This window comes from Scomber scombrus, chromosome 6, assembly GCF_963691925.1.
Source record: "Scomber scombrus chromosome 6, fScoSco1.1, whole genome shotgun sequence".
NCBI classification, from domain to species: domain Eukaryota; kingdom Metazoa; phylum Chordata; class Actinopteri; order Scombriformes; family Scombridae; genus Scomber; species Scomber scombrus.
In genome coordinates this window covers 16,892,506-16,914,226 of record NC_084975.1, presented here as the reverse complement: position 1 = coordinate 16,914,226, position 21,721 = coordinate 16,892,506, and the positions used below count along the sequence as shown (strand labels likewise).

General features: G+C 40.4%; 2 protein-coding genes across 2 annotated transcripts in view; one reads left to right on the top strand and one right to left on the bottom strand.

Moving 5' to 3' along the window:
• Positions 1-10,205, top strand: part of ptprq (protein tyrosine phosphatase receptor type Q) — a 36,967-nt gene extending 26,762 nt beyond the window's left edge. Inside the window, 21 exon segments of the mRNA XM_062421496.1 lie at positions 426-535; positions 725-911; positions 1,010-1,248; positions 1,455-1,524; positions 1,905-2,063; positions 2,290-2,398; positions 2,435-2,578; positions 2,703-2,776; positions 2,870-2,969; positions 3,207-3,335; positions 4,600-4,644; positions 5,358-5,384; positions 5,574-5,655; positions 5,744-5,834; positions 6,446-6,522; positions 6,821-6,955; positions 7,200-7,325; positions 7,762-7,907; positions 8,157-8,292; positions 9,543-9,666; positions 9,755-10,205. Coding sequence (XP_062277480.1) covers positions 426-535; positions 725-911; positions 1,010-1,248; positions 1,455-1,524; positions 1,905-2,063; positions 2,290-2,398; positions 2,435-2,578; positions 2,703-2,776; positions 2,870-2,969; positions 3,207-3,335; positions 4,600-4,644; positions 5,358-5,384; positions 5,574-5,655; positions 5,744-5,834; positions 6,446-6,522; positions 6,821-6,955; positions 7,200-7,325; positions 7,762-7,907; positions 8,157-8,292; positions 9,543-9,666; positions 9,755-9,792 — 2,348 coding nt within the window. The 3' untranslated portion in view covers positions 9,793-10,205.
• Positions 10,206-13,162: 2,957 nt separating this feature from the next.
• Positions 13,163-21,721, bottom strand: part of iqsec3b (IQ motif and Sec7 domain ArfGEF 3b) — a 32,906-nt gene continuing 24,347 nt past the window's right edge. Inside the window, exons 8-15 of the mRNA XM_062421032.1 lie at positions 20,324-20,490; positions 17,735-17,874; positions 17,431-17,562; positions 17,166-17,265; positions 15,792-15,950; positions 15,596-15,688; positions 14,570-14,616; positions 13,163-13,582 (exon numbers count right to left, since the gene is read on the bottom strand). Of these exons, the coding sequence (XP_062277016.1) occupies positions 13,163-13,582; positions 14,570-14,616; positions 15,596-15,688; positions 15,792-15,950; positions 17,166-17,265; positions 17,431-17,562; positions 17,735-17,874; positions 20,324-20,490 (1,258 nt within the window). The remainder of the gene's footprint in view (positions 13,583-14,569; positions 14,617-15,595; positions 15,689-15,791; positions 15,951-17,165; positions 17,266-17,430; positions 17,563-17,734; positions 17,875-20,323; positions 20,491-21,721) is intronic.

Genomic DNA, 21,721 nt, shown 5'->3' with positions numbered 1-21,721 from the left:
CTTGTTTTTTTTTTATCTTGCAGTACTACATTTTCATAGCACTGTAATGCTGCCCTCCACTTCCTGTAATACAGCCATTTCTGTTTTCCTGTTCTTCTTCTACTAGGAGTAGGAGTGTTATTAGTATCATTACAAATGTGTCAGTAGAATTTTAAAGAATATCCAAAACCATGAAAGACAAAACTAAGTTAGGGCATATACCTCAATGTAGACTGAACCCTGAGCAGATGCAAGAGCCATGTAAGAGGCTGCATAACCACACAGGACAACACCACAGCCAGAAGTCAACAGAGGTTGTGCCTATCAGTTCCAACCAATGGCATGTCAATATTGGTGCAATAACATGGCAATATTTTTACTTGACAAGATGCTATTACTTAGTGTGTTAAGATGTGTAAATATCTTATTTTATATTTATCCCTCAGACCCTGATGTCCCTCCCCGTAACCTAAAAGTGACCCCCACATCCAACAGCCTTCATATTGTGTGGGATGCTCCAGCTGTTCTCTCTGGACCAACTTCGTATCTTGTGCAGGTCACCATATTGTGTTACATTAAACACACAGACAAATATAAACACAGTTAAAAATGTTCTCAGAGTTTTTAGAATAACAGTAGTATCTCAAAAGCTGGATAACATTTGATGTAGCTAAATGCACCAAATGAATGTGCTCACATATCCCCACGAATATTAAATATTTCCATCGACTGCTGGTTATGTCAGGTGGAGGGTCCTGGTTTGAACTACTCAATGATCCGGGCTCCAGGAGGGTTGACAACTGTCGTGGTGACAAACTTGACTGCTTTCACCCATTACTTTGTGACTGTCACTGCCTTCACCGGTCCAGTGGAGCACGCTGCCAGGGATGGGAAGGCCATCATGCCCATTGACTTTCAAACACTGGAGGAAGGTATGAGCACCTACAACAGCTGATGCCTATCTGTAACTAAAGCTACATAATATATGTGTTATTATTTTTCTATATTATTCTCTATACTCTATCCCTAGAGCCCAAAGATCCACCCAAGAATGTGATCATATCAGTTATCCCAGAAGAGGTGAACCGTGTAAAGGTGACCTTCACCCCCCCAGAGGAGCCCAACGGAAACATCACTGCCTACTTTGTGTATATCTATGAAAAGGAGCAGCTGGTCAAGAACATCAGCCTTAATATCACCCAAAGAGACCATAATATGCTGACTGCTGTCATAGAAGGCCTAAAAGGAGGTCACATATATAGTATACAGGTGAGGAGCATAAACAAACTGTATATCTCACATACAGGTGACACATCTGTAACACAACAGTAGAACAGTACCCCAATTAACCATTCCTGCGCTCCAGAACACAGATGAGCTTGCTCTTGTTCATATAGTTGTTTCCTTTACTTGAACCCATATCTTGACTCTCTCTATCTTTGCTGTTTTCATTCTTTCTATTTATCTGTTTCTAGATTTCAGCCAAGAATGGGGCAGGTAGGAGCCCACCCAGCGCTCACGTCCAGATAACAACAGGGATCAAAGGTTCAAGTGTTTCTTTTTGTATGTGTGTGCAGTGTTTATTATGTTGCAGCAGTGCAGCATAGATGCAAGACAGAGATATGCCACAGCACAGTATTATTTGTCAGTACAACAGTATACAAGCCTGAGTTATTCTGACACAACTAATGTAACTCAGCAATATTGTGAGATCCGTGTGGATGTTTTAGAGATGCAGTTTTTCTGAGACTGTGACTGAGCAGCGGCCTGTTTGTCATGTTTTATGAATGCAACAGTAAAAAAATAACGTCTTTACCCATATTGTATTTACACAACAACCTCTATATGTGTGCGTGTGTGTGTGTGTGGGGGTGTGGCATACGTGTGTGTGTGTACCTCTTTGTTTATACGTGCATGTGTTTCAGCGCCAGCCAAGCCAACCCAAAGACCCCAGGCAGTGCTGGGCCATGGAGGGGTTGCCATGGCTACCCACAGGAGTATCACCATCCGCATGCCTGCCTGTTTCTATAGTGACGACAATGGACCAATCACAAGAATTCAGGTCATCGTGGCCGAGTCAGGGGGTATGACTCTTAAAAAACACTGATAGACGTCACTTTTAGTTGAACACACTTGGCTGTTTGTCCTGTTTGTGCTTTAAATCTCAAGTAGAATTAGTTTTACAGTAGGTCACTCTGTCCTAAGCTCACAAAAAAAAATGTAAGCAAAAACCGAAGGGCTTAATGTCAGCAGAAATTTGACTCAATCCCCCCAAAATTCCTTCCCTCTCTAACTTGCATCCTGTCACAGCGAAGGACATCGTGAACCTGACCAACTGGAAGAATGCATTTTTTCATCATCCTGCACCTTACCTGACTAACAAGGGGTTCCCCAACCCGGCATGTTTGGGGAACGGGGCGTCAAGCAAGGATACACACGTCAGAGAGGGTCGCAGTGTGTCTGGAGACAGCCGGCACCTGGTGAGGCACAATCACACTACGTCAGGAACATACGTGATCGGAGAGAGTGATGCCTGTATGGAGGAGAACAACACTAACACTTTCTGCAATGGACCTCTGAAGCCTAACACTGTCTACGTGTGAGTATGCCAGACACTCGCCTCAACCACACAACTATTCATATCCCCCAAAAATATTGAATGTACTGTTTATGGGTTATAAAAATATAAAGCTGAAACTGGAGTGATGTTATATTTGTATCAGGTTTAAGTTCAGAGCCACTAACATCAAAGGCCAATACACAGACTCTGAGTACTCGGAGCATGTCAAAACCAAAGGTATTTATACTCAATACTGTATAACCTTACATCAAAAAGTTGAAAACATAATCTCTACTTGTGTAATACTGTCTCCTCTCCTTCTTTCTGTAGTGGATGGTCTGTTGACCAGAGAAGAGCAGATCATTCTGGGTGTTCTCCTCTCTTTCTTTTTGGCTGTGTTACTCATCGTTATCATCTGTGGATCAGTCAAGTAAGACGGCAACAGGCATTCATTCATTTACCAAAACACTGCATTGATCTTAGTTTACAATGAAGACCAAGTGCTCATGCAGGAAAAAAAACATGTCATCTGAAAATTATTTTATAAATACATCAAATATTGATGTATTACATTATTTGTAATAAGTCTTTTAAGTTTCTGTGCTATTCATTATAAAACTGCATTTATTAGATTGACGTGTTTGACGTTTTTGTCATCAAATGTTAGGATCCATCAACGCAAGAAGGAGGGCGGGACTTACTCACCCAGAGAGGCAGAGATCATTGAGACCAAGTGTAAACTGGATCAGCTGATTGCTGTGGCAGATCTGGAGCTGAAACAAGAGAAACTCAACCGGTCAGTCTCAAGAATGTTTTGTTTTAATCTAAGCGTCAATTTTATCCCAATACAACACATACGTTTTCATCAGCTGAAGCTGAGTGCACACTACATGACTTCAGAGTTGATTTAGTTGCTCCAGACAAGGTTTTAGTCAACAAGACAAACATTTCTTTGCTGCAGCCAACTTGATTTGCTCTCCTGTCAGCACAAAATCATCTACTGTTGTAAAGTTTGTGCAGAAAATAGAAGCAGCAGCACTACAAAACAATAGAGCATCATTGTGGCTTTATAGTTTCCCTTCAGTTCTCTGTAGAAGTTGTGCTGTCTGCTTCTCTACAACCATCCTCTCCAACAAATTCATGGGTCTAGTCCCCTCTGTTTTTGGCATAAACAAGTGCACAGATAATAAGTGCTGCAAGCTGTTCTCCCCTCTCAAGCTGCAAATTTGCATTAGGTTAGAAATAAAGTTACATTTTGTGATTTTGAGATCATTGATGGCTGATGAAGCCGGAAACCACAGGTAAAAGTTTTGAATATGAGTAAAATACAGCCATTTTTATTTGCCAATATAAATACACATCAGCATTAGAACAACCAATAAGCACATAAAGCTTTCTAAGCACCTCCCCAACATCAAGGAATGCCATCACCCACACAACAACGAAATAATAAAAGAAACCAAAAATAGAAGGTTCCATGTAGGTGTAAACCGTGACTGTCTTCATACACGCATAAAAATAGGAACCAAATGAAAAGAACATTATAAACATAAATGTGAGAACATATGAGAAGAGCAGATGTCCCTTACCCTGTACTGTGTGTGTGTAAAAGTAGCACCCCAGCTCTGCTGAGGCAAATATTTGCCTGCTTTATTAAATATCAAATATGTTTCTTCATATGCAGTGACTTTCCATAGTTCAGTTACCTGTTCCTGAAAAGGGAGACAGTTCCTGGGATAATGCCATCCACTTATTTCAGCTGTCATATTATTTTAAGGGCAAAGATCTGACGATTTTGACAGTTGCATGTCGTGCTCAGCATTAAGCTGCTTTCACTGTCTTTTAAGTTCAAATTGCTGCAGTTTCTCAGAGGTATGCTGCTCTGTTGTGAGCAGAATCTCTTCACGACTTGGACAGTGAGCTGAGATAAAATAACACTTATGCTTGTCACTTGTCACCAAATGGCACAAATAACTTTCCTTTCACACAGACACACGCATTGACTCACCCAGCCTGCATGTGTTTTGCTTTTCTCTCACTGAGCACTTTTCTCCCACCAGGTATTCTTCCTTCTTCTTTAGACGGAAAGAGATATATGTCATCCAGTAAGTTGTGCTTTTCGTGTGTGTGTGTGTGTGTGTGTGTGTGTGTGTGTGTGTGCCAGGTTTTCCTGTGTGTATCATTTGGTCGCATCACTGCGTGTGTGACATCCTCATCATATTAATCTCATGAGCTTCAATCATCCATTTGTGTTGTTTATTAAACATCTGGTGGAGGTCGACAGTCAGTTGAATCAATGACGGCAGTGTTTTGCCTTCAGTGTGCTTTTTTCCCTGCATCACTGGCAGGCAGCTATTGCAGAGCTGTGCTGACACTCTTCTGCTTGAGACCATTTTAATTTGTTTACCCAACTCGCTATCTCAAAATTGCTTGGAAGGCTTAAAGGGTTTTAGAGGGCAGAAATGGTAAGCTTTATCGATAGCTTAGGATCAGTAATGCAAAGAAACACCGAGCCACAGGAGGGACCGCCATGTTTATTTGCTTATTTGTTCAATTGGATCCCCATGTGCTTAATTCAAGTTTACTTCTGTTCACGTATTCCTTTAGAATGAAACATCAAAGTCAGCCTGTCACAGTTAAATCAAAGTGGAATTGATTTTAAAAAATAACATGGCTGAACCTCTGTTGCTTAAACATACTGTACTCTCTGTAACGAGCATCATTTCTGCCCTCATGAATAAAAATACCACAGTGGGAGTTGAGATTATGGAGTTAATTTGTTTATTTTGTTTGATTTTTGCCGTCTATTTTTGTCCAGGCTGCTCAGCTACAGGAAATCACTCAAGTAAGTCATCCTGCATAAATAATGTGAATATGCACACAGTTGCTACAACATAGATCTGCATGTTCTGTGCTGCTCAGAATTACGTAGCCAATAATACATTTACAGAAAATAGCAAATTGGTGTAGTGTTTTTATACATTTCTGTGTGTTCCTCACATTCTGACTTTTTCTCTCTTGGCCTCTCTGTCAGGCCCGTCAACAAGAAGTCTTTTCTTCAGCATGTAGAGGATCTGTGTGCCAATGACAACTCAAAATTCCAGGAAGAATTTGCTGTAAGTGGCCCTAAAATCTTTAACTTGAGACACACATTTGTGTGTTCATGTGAATACAGATGTGTTGCATCGTACTGTATCTCCACAGGAGCTCCCAAAGCTGCTGCAGGATCTGGCCACAACAGATGCTGACCTGCCCTGGAACAAATCCAAGAATCGCTTCCCTAATATCAAACCTTGTAAGTAAAACTTGGGATAAACTCAGTTAAGTCAGCCAAAGTGTGATAAAGTTTTTTCTGCTGTCTCATAGACCTCCCTTCCCAAAAAAAGTATTTTAAAAAAACATCAGTGAGTGCACTGGGTGACATGTTTTTTCACCACCATGAACACAGACACTGTAGTTTAATCAATATAACGTACACTGTCCTGCCACCCAATATAGCATACAGTCTGTATTATTCCAAAGCTGCAAGTAGTCCCCAACAAAAGCAGTATTTGCTCCTGTTTGCTAAAAACTACAGAGCCCAGCTGTTTTTGGAAGTTACCGAGGCTTTAAAAAAAATCTGAACTATATATTTGTGAGCTGTTTTTAGAGAATTACATCTTGAGTAGCAACAAACAGCCTTGGGACTGAGAGCCACAGACAGGCTGGAGAAGTGAAAACAAAATATAGAATATCAGCAAAAATATGTTGAAAAAATAGCTTCCACCATTATGATATATGATGACATAGCAGAAATATCTCTTTGTTGTAGCTCTAATATAAGCTGCATATGGATTTCGCCACCACTTGCACGGCTGCATTTCACAGTTTTCTACCGCACTCTTCTCTTCTCCATACTGTGTCTAGATAATAACAACCGAGTGAAGCTGCTGTCAGAACCAGGCACTGCAGGCTCTGACTACATCAATGCCAGCTTCGTCTCAGTGAGTATCAGCTATCAGCTGCTAAAAGCCAACACATATTTGTTGCACATTAGAGGAGTTTATTCTGGATATTTCTCAGTTACTCTCTGATTCTGTCAGATAGATAGATTAAGATAAACAAGCTTTTCCTCCAATTTTGGGGGAAAATCCTCTTCTGCGTTTACATTTATTGTAGAAGTTAAAGGTTGTGCCTCAGTAAATAACCTTTATTTATTTCATTTTTGCAGTAGTTTATTTTGTCGACATATCATTTCATTAACACATGCAAGCCTCTCTTTCTCTCTTTCTGTCTCCCAAGGGCTACCTGTGTCCCAATGAATTCATAGCCACCCAGGGTCCTCTGCCTGGCACAGTGGCTGACTTCTGGAGGATGATCTGGGAAACGGGAACCCGCACCATCGCCATGCTCACGCAGTGTTACGAGAAAGGCAGAGTGCGTCATGAGAGATTTGACACTGTTATAAAACACCATTAGTGTTGGTATTCAGAGGATAGGCTGGGCTCAGTTTTGGGCTCCATTACAACTGTGTCACCAGGAGGATTATATCTGTGTGTGTGTGTGTGTGTGTGTGTGTGTGTGTGTGTGTGTGTGTGTGTGTGTGTGTGTGTGTGTGTGTGTGTGTGTGTGTGTGTGTGTGTGTGTGTGTGTGTGTGTGTGTGTGTGTGTTGCATTTCAGATTCGGTGTCACAAGTACTGGCCAGAGGACAACAAGCCAATGTCAGTGTTTAGTGACATTTTAATCTCAAAAGTATCAGAGGAAATCCTTCCTGACTGGACTGTCAGAACCCTCAAAGTAGAAAAGGTAACTAACCTTGTAATTCAGGGTGTAACTTTACTATTCACTAATTTGCCCTTTTTTCACTGATTAATATAAAGAAATGAAATGTGACTTTGTTCTGCAAGGTAATGGGACACCAGATGTTGGTGGCCCATTTCCCAGATGGAAAATACACTTTTTTGCTTTTATGCCAAGCGTTAGATGAGAAGATTGATACTGACTGTGATATCAATCTTCACATCTATCTCTCAGCAAAAAACTTAATAGGCATGTTTTCCTAAATGTTAAACTGTTGAATTGTTGTGCAGAAAAATCCTTCCCTCTAGCACACAGAGAAATCTATTGCAGTACTGAGTACATTTGAGTAAAATTCCTGCAGTCTTTTACAGTAATGTTTTTTTTATGTAATGTAATTACAATTGCAGTTGCAACTGTGTGCTCTATGAATTCCTCTTTGCAGCACGGGCACTACATTTTGGTTCGCCACTTCAACTACACATCATGGCCTGAACATGGGGTCCCAGAATCCTGTAGCACTTTCATCAAGTTTGTCAAAGCTGTCCGAGCTCACAGGCATGACAACACCACTATAGTGGTCCACTGCAGGTACTGGAGCTCCTCTGTGTTAGCATATTTACACTGCATGAATTATAGTCATGTAATGTCCTTATTATTAATGAAACTACTATATTCTGTTTTTGGTCATTAAATGTTTCATATCAGCAAGGTCCATCACAAATAGCTCATTTTGTGCCTAACCTTCGAGTGAGACATACACATGTCAGTTCTTTTCTTTTGGTTGTAATGGAGGAGCAGATGGTATAATGGTGTGTTGTTCTCTCACTGTTTCCTCAGTGCTGGTGTGGGTAGAACAGGTGTGTTTATTGCCCTCGACCACCTCATTCAGCATGTCAGAGATCACGACTTTGTGGATATTTATGGCCTGGTGGCTGAACTGCGCAGCGAGAGGATGTGTATGGTACAGAATCTGGTTAGTATGCATTAAATAAAATGCTATTTTTGATTTCTGTGGTTGAAATTCACATCCGAGAGAGAATAAACAATCCTACAGTGCTTCCTCTTAAGTTGTTCCAGTACACTTAAGAATCATCAAAGACTCACCAGTGGCACTGTAGTTGTCCCACTTTTTACTATGCCCTGCTATGATCCCATTCCCATGAGGAAATGTTTGGAAAATTCTCGTTTTGACAAAGGGAATGATCTGGCAGTGGATTAAAGGAATAAGCAGGATTCCCCCTCTTGAAAAAGCATATACCTATCCTTAAATTACCCCTTTTAGTCATTTACTTATGGATCACTGGTGTGTGTCTCAGTGCCTACATGGACTCCCTGCCTGGTTTTATTGTTTAATCATTCCTGGATGTTCCGCACATTTTTTGGAGGTTCCACATTTTGGCTGTGGGGTTTGAGCATGAAAGAGCTGCTTGCAACCTATGATGACTTGATTCTTTGAGACAGCAGCATTCAGTGACCCAGATCATTTCAAGGCCATCAATCAGAGCAGTTGTTTTATAAAAATGTTACTCACAAACATCATCGCTGAGATACTGGAGCAAACAAGCCCACAGGTTAACCATATAATCTAAATCAATTATGTGAAAGTGAAAACAAAGGCAAATATTAAATTAGTATAAAAGTATAAAGTATAAATGACTATCAGATCTCACAGAGGTATGCTTCTAGCTCAAGTGTCCTGATGTATGTGCTAATGTTATGCTCCCATGCAGACAATAAGATGCCAATGAGGAATAATTATAATAATTTGGGTGCGTTCACTTATATTTTACTTCCAAAAAAGAGTCTTAGAGATAACTGCATTAAACTGGGATCTGTTCAAACATCTCTGCATGTGTTGCTTGCCTTGTTGGATTTAAAAACGTGTGTACCCAAATATCACAACAGAATGAGTAATTGATTTGAAAAAAATGAATATTGGATACAACTGTGAACTCTTATTACTATTTAAGGTATTTTGCTTGTAGTAGAAAGTATAGAGCTGACAGGAAATGAGGGGAAAGAGAGATATTGGGGATGAAATGCTATAAAGGTTACCAGTACATGGTCAGTGTCTTTGACCACTTGGTAACCTGAACACCCCAAGCAAAAAAAACCCCATATTTTAAGGTTAAATAATACCACACCAAAGGCGTTACGATGGTCGTGTGTGTGTTTAAAATAACTCTACAATCATCAAAAAGTTTCAATCTGTTTGTGTGTCAGGCTCAGTACATCTTCCTGCACCAAAGTACTCTGGAGCTTCTAAACAACAAAGGCAACAGTCAATCCATCTGGTTTGTCAGCTATTCTGCTCTGGAGAAGATGGACTCCCTGGACGCCATGGAAGGTAAACCACACACACACACACACACACACAAACACTCAGAAAACTACTTCCCACAGCACAAGAGCTCACTACACACATTTGTCTCCAGGTGATGTAGAACTCGAATGGGAAGAGACCACTATGTAAAGACTGACTAAGGGACAACTTTGCCTGAGGAAGAGTGTATTTTTTTGGCGTCATTTGGAGGCGGCCTGAACACAGAACCTGGACATGAGCACCTCCGCTGTCCAAGGTTCAAGAAGGAAGGAGGAAGAGAAACAGGAGGTTACCAGCACAGTCTGAACTGAATGGTTTGTCAGTCGACTAAGACTATGTTGCTCCACTTCAACCCACTTCTCAGAGCAATCCTCCCTTCAGTGAACCTCTTGTCCACTGGTTTTAAAGAGATGGAAAGAGACAGAAACAGCACTTCAGAAATAACGGGGATAAAAGCTCTATCACATCTGTAAGCCTACAGGTACTCTGCACAAACTGATTTCACTGTGTACTGTAATTACTTTATTATATTGATATCTTCTATGTTTTTGTAAGATAATTTATTCAGCCAAAGTGGTGTTTTTTTCCCATCTCTTTGTAATCCTGCCTGGGTCGAGGTGACTTTTTGGTTTTGTTTATTCTTTCTCAAGAGTGATTTTCAAAAAATTAAATCAACTTGTATTTTTATCTGGCTTTGATACTTAACAATAGCACGCTTGGAATCTCGTTTATCAAATGTAGGCACGGTGACATTGCAATATGAAATTACAAATTATGATGTTGCCCCCATAGAAAACTGTGCACTCCAAATCATGCATAAACACACACACACACGTAGACTCACTGCAACACACAGATTTTACACGTCAGATTCAATATTGCTTTGAGACTGACCTCAACCTCTAATGAATGAGTTCAGAGCTGGTGTGCTGGGAGGGTACAGGAACACCCGTGTAGACTGATTTCCCATAAGCTTCTTCATTCCACCTTGCTACTTGCACACCTGCTGCAAATTCATTCATTAGAAAAGCACAGTGCTACAGAAGCAGGTAGTTTGGAGACAGTGCAGACAGACAAAACGAGAGTCCGAGAGTAAAAACTACTTTTATTCTTTCATTCTCTTCAAACAGAAAAAATTAGAAATATTCCATTAGTAAACATGTTGCTCTTTATAATTCTCATAGAAATATTGTGAGGGTGCAAAGATTAATGACAGTGCTCCACAGTGAGGATGCAGATTGGTGCATCTCCATGACAACCACAGAGAAGAGGGGCAAAGGAGGGTGGGGGGAGGTTTGAATGGGCAGAAAGGAGAGAGGAAGTAGAAAGGGGGAGAAAATGACATCAATCAACCCAACATGCCCTGATAATAATGATACGAACATATAATCAAACTCCTCCCGTGTACTGCAAATTAAAAAAGCAAAAAATAAATATCATGCTGTTTAAGTACAAGTCAGTCAGAGTTTACAGTAAACAAAGCAGGGTTACTGTCATGAGTAATCAAGCAGTTCCTAAGGTGAATCTAAACTGGGTTCGTTGTCACTTTGGCAGCTATGTGCATGTTTGTGTGCATCAGTGTGTTTGGTTGTGCATGTGTTCATGAGCATGTATTCACTTATATACATACATATATGTATATATATTGTGTGTGTGCGTGTATGTGTGTGTACATGTGCGTACATGACCTGTGATTTACTGTATGTATTCACCAATACAGCATAGCCCTTTACACACCCTAACAGGTGACACAGCCATCTCTTAATAATCCTGTAATAACATGACATGGTAATTTAATGATTAATGTAGATCTGTAATAATATCAGTGTTTGTTACCATGGTAATTGGAGTATCTTCTATAAAAGCTGCCTGTTTCCTGTCTCTCGTAGCAGTAGGATTTAGGACACCCCCTGATATTAAATGTGAGTAATAATAACTATAATAACTATATCCTTTTTTCTCTTTTAAACTAGATCTTCTCTGTACAAATACATACGTAGATACACACACTGGGCAAACCAATCATTTTTTTTCAGAATAAATCTATATTATCTATTTACAATATATCCAATATATTCTGTGGTGCAAAGGTACAAGATGTGTGCGGTGCGTCTCAGTTGAATGATTCGTGTTCTGCTGTACAAACTGGCTTGAGCTTGAACCATCGACACGGGACATACAACATGGTGATGAAATTAATTATTATTTCATGGACATCTCCAGTTTCCCCCTGATTTAACATTCAGTAAAGGAACACATTTCTGCTTATATAATATATTCAGTGTGCAAGGGGAAAAAATATGTGAGAGAGGAATAATGTTTTTGTGAGGTGAAGTCTACCCTGGGTGGAGCCATTTTTATTCATTTTTAAACTAAAGCTAGACTTTTCCGGGCAGATATATTGCCTAAATCCAAAGGTAACAACAATATTCACACTAGATAATCAATTAGGAGTTAATGTACAGCAGGGAGAAAGGGTTCATTCGCCTTGTTTTGGATGAATTACCAGCTCTACCCACTGCTACCTTTGTGAACACACAGTATAGCACACTGCTCTCAGTACAACTCACATGTGCAGATATTACATGTTACAGTGCAGCAGATCCTTTCCTGAGCTCTGTGAGAGCAAAATGCCACAGAATCAGGTCACACACTACTGTGAGACTCACACAAGTTCAGCAAAACATATAAGAACAGCAAATGAAGCACAGAAAATATGATTGTCGTTAGGAAATGGTTTCAGATTAGTTTAGCAAGCATCATCCTTGCTTACTACATTTTACTGTACATGAGAGGGTAGAGATGTTAGAGCTTTCTGCACCTCCTTCCTCAATAATACTGATTTTCTGTTTCTTAGAAAAATGAAGGAAACAAACTCGTAATTTTCTTCACATTTATGCAGCGATGAGGAAAATGATGGCAGTGTGGAAAAGCTTGTTTAACTGTGCTGAAGTTGTTCCTTTCTGAGTGTGGTATCATGGTGTGTTACAAAAACCTGGACCAAACAAAGAGGTGTGAACATAACATCAATATCCTGAAAGAAAACAAAACAGAGTTATGTCCTTCATATTGAAAGCAATCCAATGTCCTTTCAGGGCTGCCAGAGCTTGCTTTTCTGACATCACCTGCTGGATTCACCTACAAAAACACATTTGTGAGCAGATGACATTTAAAAATGCAAAGTCACAAGATCTCTTAAAGAGTGTGAAATCTAAATAGACAAGACAGTCAGCTACCGGGTGACGTACCATTGGAGACAAAATAAAAAGTTGTCTTTCAGAAATGGCATCAACTTGGCATGGCACTACTCCATGTTTAAAAAACCATCACTCAGTAACAACTATGACTAGATTCTTGTTGGTTTCCTCTTTCTTTGTCCCTTCATACAGCATATCCCCATTTTATTTCACTATTCTTTTATCTTACCCTTCAAAGTGAGTCGACTAGTGCTTCAGCAAGTGTGTGTGTCCGGGTGTGAGGGTCATGTCTGGCCCCCAGGGTCCACAGAGTAGTCAATGATTCAGACAATGCTGCGGGAGCCACTGGAATTGCGCCTGCGGATGAGAGGCATGGTGTGGTGGAGGGGCATGGGTGAGTCAGGGGGACAGAACTGGTGGGGATGATTGTAAGGGGGAGGGGGAGGAGGCAGCGGGGGCTGAGGGCCGTCTCCCTCTCTGACATGCACAGGTGTTGACATGGCCGACTGGATGAGCTGGTGGGTGGCTGGGCCTTGGCTGAGGAAGGCCTCCATCCGCCCCCGTCCGCTCTGGTCCACGACGATCACTTTGACGATCTGCTGGCACTGGATGAGTGTTTCTGGGCGGAGTTCTCCGGGCTGGACGGGGCTGAGCAGAGCAGGCGGTGCAGCCAGGGCCAGAGGTGTGGACTCAATGCTGGGCTGGCTCAGTTGATAGGTCTGCAGCCTGTTGTGAATTGACACCTAGTTTAGGAACAGTCAGAGAACGCATGAGGAGTTACCAGCCTGAACGCAGCCTCTACGCAGCCCTCTGGTGTGTTACGCACATGGGCATGCAGGCATGCAGGTAGGTAATATGCAGAGCGAGCGCATGCAAAATATACACACTCTTTTTCTCTCAATCATGTTTTTACATGATTTACACCATCTTTACACTCACCAGCCCAGAAAGAGAAAAGGGTTGCAGGGGAAGAAGAAATTTTAGATCATGGCGAGAGAGTTTGGGATTTTATGTGTGTGTGTGTGTGTGTGTGTGTGTGTGTGTGTGTGCGAACATGGTTAATGAGTGGCGGAATGAGAAGCTAAAAGATAAGGGGAGTGTCAGGAGAGGAGAGAGTTGACACCGAGGGCGTGGTGTCTCCCTAACACAAGTATTTACAGTTCTAAAGGACTGACTGAGAGGTAGGAGAGAGAGGAGAGAAACGGGCAGAGGAATTAAACACAGAGAAACTGGAGAGAGGAAACAATTTCTATCACTATGCTTAGTTAAAGGAAGGGCTGGTTTTACAGAAACACACACGCCCACACACACCCAACAGAATGTTAACGGTATCAAGCTTATCTGGCTTTGTAGATGGTATTCTAGGAGCCAGCCAGGCTTATGGTGGCTTGCAAAGGCTTATACAATAAGGCTGGCAAGCAGCAGGTGATGAAAGAAGGGGTGTTGTATAGCGAGTAGAGTGGCTGCTGATCCACTCATGAGGCACAGAAAGAGACTGTTTGTAGCCCCACTACAGCAGACTCCTCTCAGCGGCCTTTGTATCCTTGGCTGCATAGTGGAGATGCGCCTCAGGCGGAGCTCTTTTAAAGCAAAGCATAAAGCAGACTTTCTTTTCAGCATGAGGCAAAGTCCCTGTCTAACAACACGCACATTTACACACAAAACCACACCCACAGAGATTAAGACAGAGCCACTTACCTGAGGGAGACAAGATTGATTTTGGCACTCACCTCTACTGTATTGTTGTTGCCGGTTTTATCATACACATCCTGTTGGCCTGTGGGGAGAAACAGCTTGATATGTAAGTCAACAGGCAGATTTCAGCCATACAGAATGATAAAGATCAAAAACATTTTTACATACATTGGAATGTCATTTGCTTAAAAGAATAGCTCAGCATTTTGGAAAATATACTTACTTGCTTTCTTTTTGAGAGTTAGAGAGTTGGATAGAAGGATTGATACCACTCTTATGTTTGTACAGGACATATGAAGCTACAGCTAGCAGCCAGCTAGCTTAACTTTGCACAAAGAGTGTAAACAGAGGGAAACAGCTAGCCTGGCTCTCTCCAAAAGTAACACAATTTGTTAAAAAGCTCTTCTAAAGCGTATTAATTAACACTCTACCGCTGTTCACCAGACAACCTCAGAGTGACCCCATAAAACTATAACTTCTCATTTTTCGCTTCAGTTTTTGTACAGATTAAACAAATGAGATATAATCTGTCAATTACTGAGCTTTAGAGATGTTGGTAGGCAGAGTCTGTCACCTTGGGACAGAACCAGCTGTTTCCACCAATTTCTACTTTGTGTTATAAGCAACACTAACTGCCTGGTCGGTACCTTCATATTTGCCATAAAGATATGAAAGTGGTACGAGAATAAGCATATTTACCAAAATGTCAAACTATTCCTTTAATTACAGAGCCACAGATGCATATATATCAGCAATTCCAGAGCATTATTTTGTTGGATTAACTCATACACAAAGAGAAATGTGAAAATGACTAATTTGTGGAGTTACAGAATGGAACAATGTCTTCTTTTCATACCAAAATAGTGACACTAAAAGCCTGACCACAATCCACTTCTTTCTTTTTTATCTTTTTCATATCTTTTTTTGTGTGTGGTGGGTTTTATTCATGCACCTCTTCAATGAACTTGTTCCATTTTCTAGATTCCCTTTACTAATATATTCATTGTCATGACTAATATATAGTGTTTTAACAATTTTATGCCAACGGGCAAAACCAGCACCTGAGGGAGAGCCGTGTCCTGTGTGTGTGTCCACTTGCCCGCCATTGGTGTGTACGCCATGTGGCTGAATACCTTGCTGCCTCTCCAATTCCCCTAAAACACAAGAAACAGAGGGTTCAGCCGTATGTGTGTGTGTGTGTGTGTGTGTGTGCGTTTCATTTGCATGTATTGAGGTGTGTGTGGTTTTTTTTCTTACACTGGATGTGTATCTGCTCCATCTCGTTGACCTCTGTGATGGCCTCTCGGAGCTCCTCTGCAAACTTCCTGAGCTCCTCTCCGCTGGGGGAGCAGAAACTCACCAGCTGCTTCTTCTCTGAGGTAAACGGGCTCAGCATGGTGATGCCATGGGCATAATCTGATGAGAGATGCAGACAAAGAGAACGAGCTTTCACCATAACTTTGATTCTAAAAAGGGATGCAGGATGTGGATCTTTCAAAATACTTCAGCGTTGCCATTTTTACTTCAGTTTCTCTTTCACAAGACGCTGCTAAGAATACTTGCACACACTCATACTTTGAGGCTAATGGCCAAAAGTGTTTCTGGCAACAGTGAAGGAAATATATAGTAGGAAAATCATACATACTTGTGATCAGTGGAGAAAACTTTTTTTTTCTCTTTGGTGACTCAAAACTAAATTAAATAATTACTTTATAGATTACTCAGGCTGAATTATAAATTAATTTACAAAATCTAAAATAAACAAAACAGTATATTGGGTTTATCAGTTCCGAGACAACAGATCTGGCAAAATTAATTTGTAAATCCATAAATCACACCTCCAGTTGTGAACAATTTAATCACAAACTGCTGTGTTTGAACTCAGCCCCTCGATATCTATGTCATGGGGACTTGGATCATCTACTTGGTGAAAATATAATTTCATTGAAGCATACAGTTTTGAATCGTTTCAACAGTCTAACCTGTCTAAGAACTCAAATGATGAATAGTTTTGTCTGACCTGGCACTGCAGACCAAAAAGTGCTATCGAACCCTTTTTTTATGACCCATAAAACTGGATGGGGCAGCAAAAAATGAGCACTTGCCTTGTGGAAAAGTCAGACAATAACTGTGTCTTGGGAAACAGTATATGAAATGTCAAAACAAAATACTATAAGGTCCTTGTGAGTTGAGTGGTACTTTATCCCTGTAATTTCTAGAGAGATATGTGGTAGATTCCTATACACAGGACCAATGGTTAGTAATTGTGAAAGAAAAAAAAAGAAAAAAGTAAATTGAAAACTGACGCAAATCCTGAAACTACCAGAAGCTCAAATGGGACAAAATTAACATTATATGTCTCAAAATGGCAAAATCATAACAGAGCTGCAAATAAATTCATCAACAGGAATCTCCCTTTAACAGGTAATATTTTCCTGCAGTTTTTTGGGAGATGGTTATTGTAACAGTGGATTATTTTTGTCTCCCTGTCAACCCCCTTAGCATTTTAGTCTGGGTCCTGACCCAGACTTGCCAGACAACAATGCTGTCTCTGACAGTTACATCAGCATTTTTACTGGAGGGTTGACTTGGACTGAGAATAATGTGCTGCAGAGTAAAACAGCATCTTACATTCATTGCTGAAGAGGTGAAACTGCATTCCTAGAAGACCCATAGCTTTACAGAAGGTGTAAGAAGCTGAGCTTTTCTTCTTGGGACACAGCTTCAGGATCTAGAGATGCACAAAACACAAAGACTGTGAAGTTCCAACACACTAAATAAACCGAATAAGGATATATGGCTGTGATGTCTCAATTGTGCATTGGCTTTAAAATGTGGTTAAGTATTCTAGTGAATGAATGAATGAATAGTGTTTTTTTTAGAGGTGAATCCTCACCAGCAGCAGGTCATTGAAGAGGAAGACCTCTCTCTGGAGCTGGGACAGTTTCTGTTTATGAGGCTTGTTGGCATCAGGCACCTCAAACAGACGACAGCAGCAAACCAGACGTCTGTGGGGCACAGCAAGGATCTGTGGAGGCAAGGTTAAAGAGATGGAGATGACAGATAGCACAGAGGACAGGCTGTAGCGAAATAATAGATGACAGAAGAGAAAAGAGACAGTATAAACAAGTACAGACAGCTCCCTCAAATGAAAATGAAGGGAAAGGGGAAAGACTTGTACACAAACACATAACACTCACAGTTTTCAGGCCCAGGATGGACTGTTCCACACGGCTCACATAGGTGACATGGTCTTCATTGGAGCGAAGCTCTCTCTGTTGGATTCTTTCATAAATGCCTGCCACCATCTCTCTGGGTATATCTGCTCCATCGTCCACACCTGAGGGAACAAAGGACCATATAATATAGGGTTGAGAAGTAATCTATTGCTAGCTCTAAAGGCAGCCCTAACACTAAATGTGCAGTTGTTACTGTTGCTATGGATGGTTGCTAGGCCTTACAAGCTTTCTGTTCTTGCAAATATACAGTTTACAATAATAACAGAGAATTACCCCTGAAAATAATGTCATTGTTTAAATAATGACTCATTGATTTCAGACAGAGGTACACAAAAGCAGGCTATTCATTTCAAGTCAGCTCCATGTGTTGGTTGGAAATGTCTCCGGCTGCTTTAATGTTTCCAGCTGACTTGTTTTAAAACAAGAATCTTGTAGACAAGGTTTTAAAAATGCATATCATGGCTAAATGTATTGTTCTATATGACTGAGGCTAAAGCTACACGGCTCAGGCAATACATTAGCATGTTCATCAGCTGATGATCCATGTAGAGAACATGGAAATAAATCAGCTTAATCTTGCATCACAGATTAATGAAAAAAATTACCATTGCAACATTGCAATACAGTGTAGAGCTATTACTCTGAGTGGTTAGCCGGACATGCTAACAATCTTACATTAGATATAACCTTATCTTTAATCTTGTGTTTTTCATTTCAAAAAGACAGCACCATCCAAACTCTTTATCTTTCTGCCGAGTCATTGTTACAATGATTATACAATTGCAGTTTGAGGGAGGGTTTTAGCAAACAGTAAGAAAGACATCATACTGGGCACAAAGTAATCATAAAGTAACAATAGTCCATTGGTTATTGGTACAAACCTAAATTACGTAAACATATTATCTCATTAAAAACAACTGCAGTGTAGGGCCTGATGTGAAAAAGACCACAAAATGAAAGCTCTACATCTTCATTAGCTTTATAGAGAAAGGTACTGGCCTCCCTGAAGAGAAAATACTTTATGTGATTTAGAAGAGATTTAAAGTTTTTTCAGTTGTTACTTCTTGTTAGGTGATGCTTACACTTTTTAAATAAAATTAGTTATTCTGGTTAGATAATAAAACTTAAGTCAAGGAGGGAACCTTTTGTGGCAGATATGAGGCTACTTGTAGAGCTTGGGAAGAAAGACAAGTTATTTTGCAGTATAAGAGGTTTCTTAAATGTTTCACCACTGCAGTGGTATTGTTGGTGCCTGGCAAATTAACTAACAGTCAAAGAAGGACATCACCAAAGAAGAAAAATCAACAAATTGCCTAGGGCAGTACAGAGAAGAAAAATCTACCGTCAAACAGAATCTATATTGTGCTAGTCCAGTGAGTTTAGACACTCAAGCCAACATCTCAAACAAAGCCAGCTGACATCTGTGTTTAATATTCACAGATGTTGAATAAAAATTAAATTATTTTACTGTGCAGATCCCAAGAAGATTAGCACTAGCTACAATGGAAGCTACTGCAGACACAACAGATACATTTAATAACAATTTAATTTGATATCAACTGTCTTAGCTCACATAGTTTTTTTTTCTGAAATATTAGAGCTAAATGTATTTTATTTTATTGTCAGGTTTGCAGCTGTGAATCAGAAAATGGGCTTTTATCGCAGTATGTGTGCTGTCATTGTGTCCTGGCAGTTGCTCCATTATCACCATGGAGCAGCTCACAGACATCAGACTGCAGTCTGTCACTGCTGCTCAGCCTAAGGAAAAACCTGTTTGGCTCACTAATTAAAACTGAGTTGTGAAGATCTTTCAGGTTTATTTTAGTTTGGATTCTTACCGTTAACTGAAAGTACAAACTGCTGTGTGCTTTAAGCCCTGGCTAAAGTAAATGTATGTATCTGTTGAACTGTTGGACGGAGACAGTGTTGAGAGCCTCGGGGAGCATATCATGGGTGATGAGATGCTTCCGGAAACCTGAGCTCATATCGTTAAATCTAACGCTAAGTGAGCCTCAATTAAATGGGCTGATGCCACGGTCTCTGGACCAGATCTCTGAGTCAAGGATATCAGGAATCTCCTTCTGAACTGCTAATGTTTTTTGGGGGTTTTTTTTATGGCAGTGAGCAAAGGCAGGCGCCCGCTGCCTCTCTGAGTAATTTACTTGAGTTGAAGAGACTGTCACTCAAAAGACTGATAGCGAGATTGAAGTGATGTTGATAAAGAAGAGTGCCAGTTGTAAAACTTTGACTATTCTCCCGTCTGCTGTCCTTTTCGTCCGTCTTATTCTTTCTGTCGAATCTCACCAGTGGATCTCTTCATGATTTGCAGTAAAAGGTTTGAAATGTGCGTGTGTGCACACATGGCTTCCATAAATAACCAATGTTCAAACTTTCTGTTCATAAAACCACTTACCATAAATGTTGAAACATGTCTGCAGCTCTTTATACCAGCTCTGTCTACAGGGACACTTCACACATACATGGAGCACCTATGTAAACATTTTATCTCTCTCTTTTGCTCATACATGCACATTATATGCAAACACTAACCTCTTAGGTTGCGTATGAAGTCATCAAGGCCCATTTTGCGCTGGGGTTTGATGTTGGGCGAGTACATGTCAGTGTTGAGGAGGACTACAGCAAAGGCCAGGATGAAGATGGTGTCTGGGTTGTGAAACTGCTGCACCACATCAGGGTTACACATACAGTACCGCTGGCTGTGAGGGGCAAACAGGACAGTGTTCTTTGGATTTTGTACCACTTTTACAAACACAACATAGTTGCTACAGGTATGACACAATAAATATAATCACATGCACTGAAATCTCACTGATCATTTAAATAATACCCTGAAGAGAATTAGGACATTTATATGGATACCAGGACATTTAGCTGAAATGTTTTACTTAGTATAACAAACATGGGTTACAAAGGAATACAATACAGAAGAAAAAAGAAGTTCCCAGGTTGCCAGTTTGATGAATAAACTAAAAAAGGCGAAACCCTTTATGCACAAATCAGATTTTCTTTGCCTAATGCACTGCATGTAACCTTTATTCTGCTACCAAAGTATCATGAGAAAAATCAACCAGATCTTGAGCATGTTGATTTTCCATATTATTCTTATTGTCAACAAATCTTGGGCAGAGCCAAACCAACAATGAACTCATCTCACTTACAAGTATACTGTGTGTATCCAAAGCTTGAACTAATGTATTCCTCTGTGCCGTAGAGCTCGTTGTTGTCCAAAAACTATTAAGAAACAAGTAGGTGAGCCTGCCACACCGCTGCACCGCTGGGTGACATGTTCCTTCATCCCAAAGGCAATGGTTACTGTAGATTATTTAGAAACAGCTCCAATGACTAATAATAGCGACCACATTTTCAGTCACAGGAGAACTGCGCATATACAGGAACGTGGTTCCATTTACAGAGCCTCACTAGCTTGTTGTGTTAGATAACACAAGCTCTTGACTTTGTACTGAAATTTACAAGGTAGCAAAAGTTCATTGTTTGTTTGGCTCTGCACATGAGATTGCGAGTCTTATCCTTTAATCACTGTTGGTGCAACAGCCTTATTCAGTGTCTGCATCAACATTTCAGCAACACACATTATTAGGTACACCTAGCTTAAACTACTACAGTCTAATACAACAACCCTTCAGTAAATTCTCACTTTGAAAAGGTTTTAATGTTACATTTTTATTGAAACTGTTTTGGAGACATGTTAATTCAACTTTTTGATCACTTTGGAGGCTCTAGCTTAAGGTGCTGTTGAATTAATGCTGAAATTTGATTTTTTTAATATTTTGTCCACCCCTTTTATATCCATGAGGATTGATTAATATTAGAAACACCTCTCGACAACTTATATCCTAAGGCTAATACAACCCATGTATCAAACCTGATGCACTCCCTGGCTTTTTTTTTACATCACGCTCACAAATT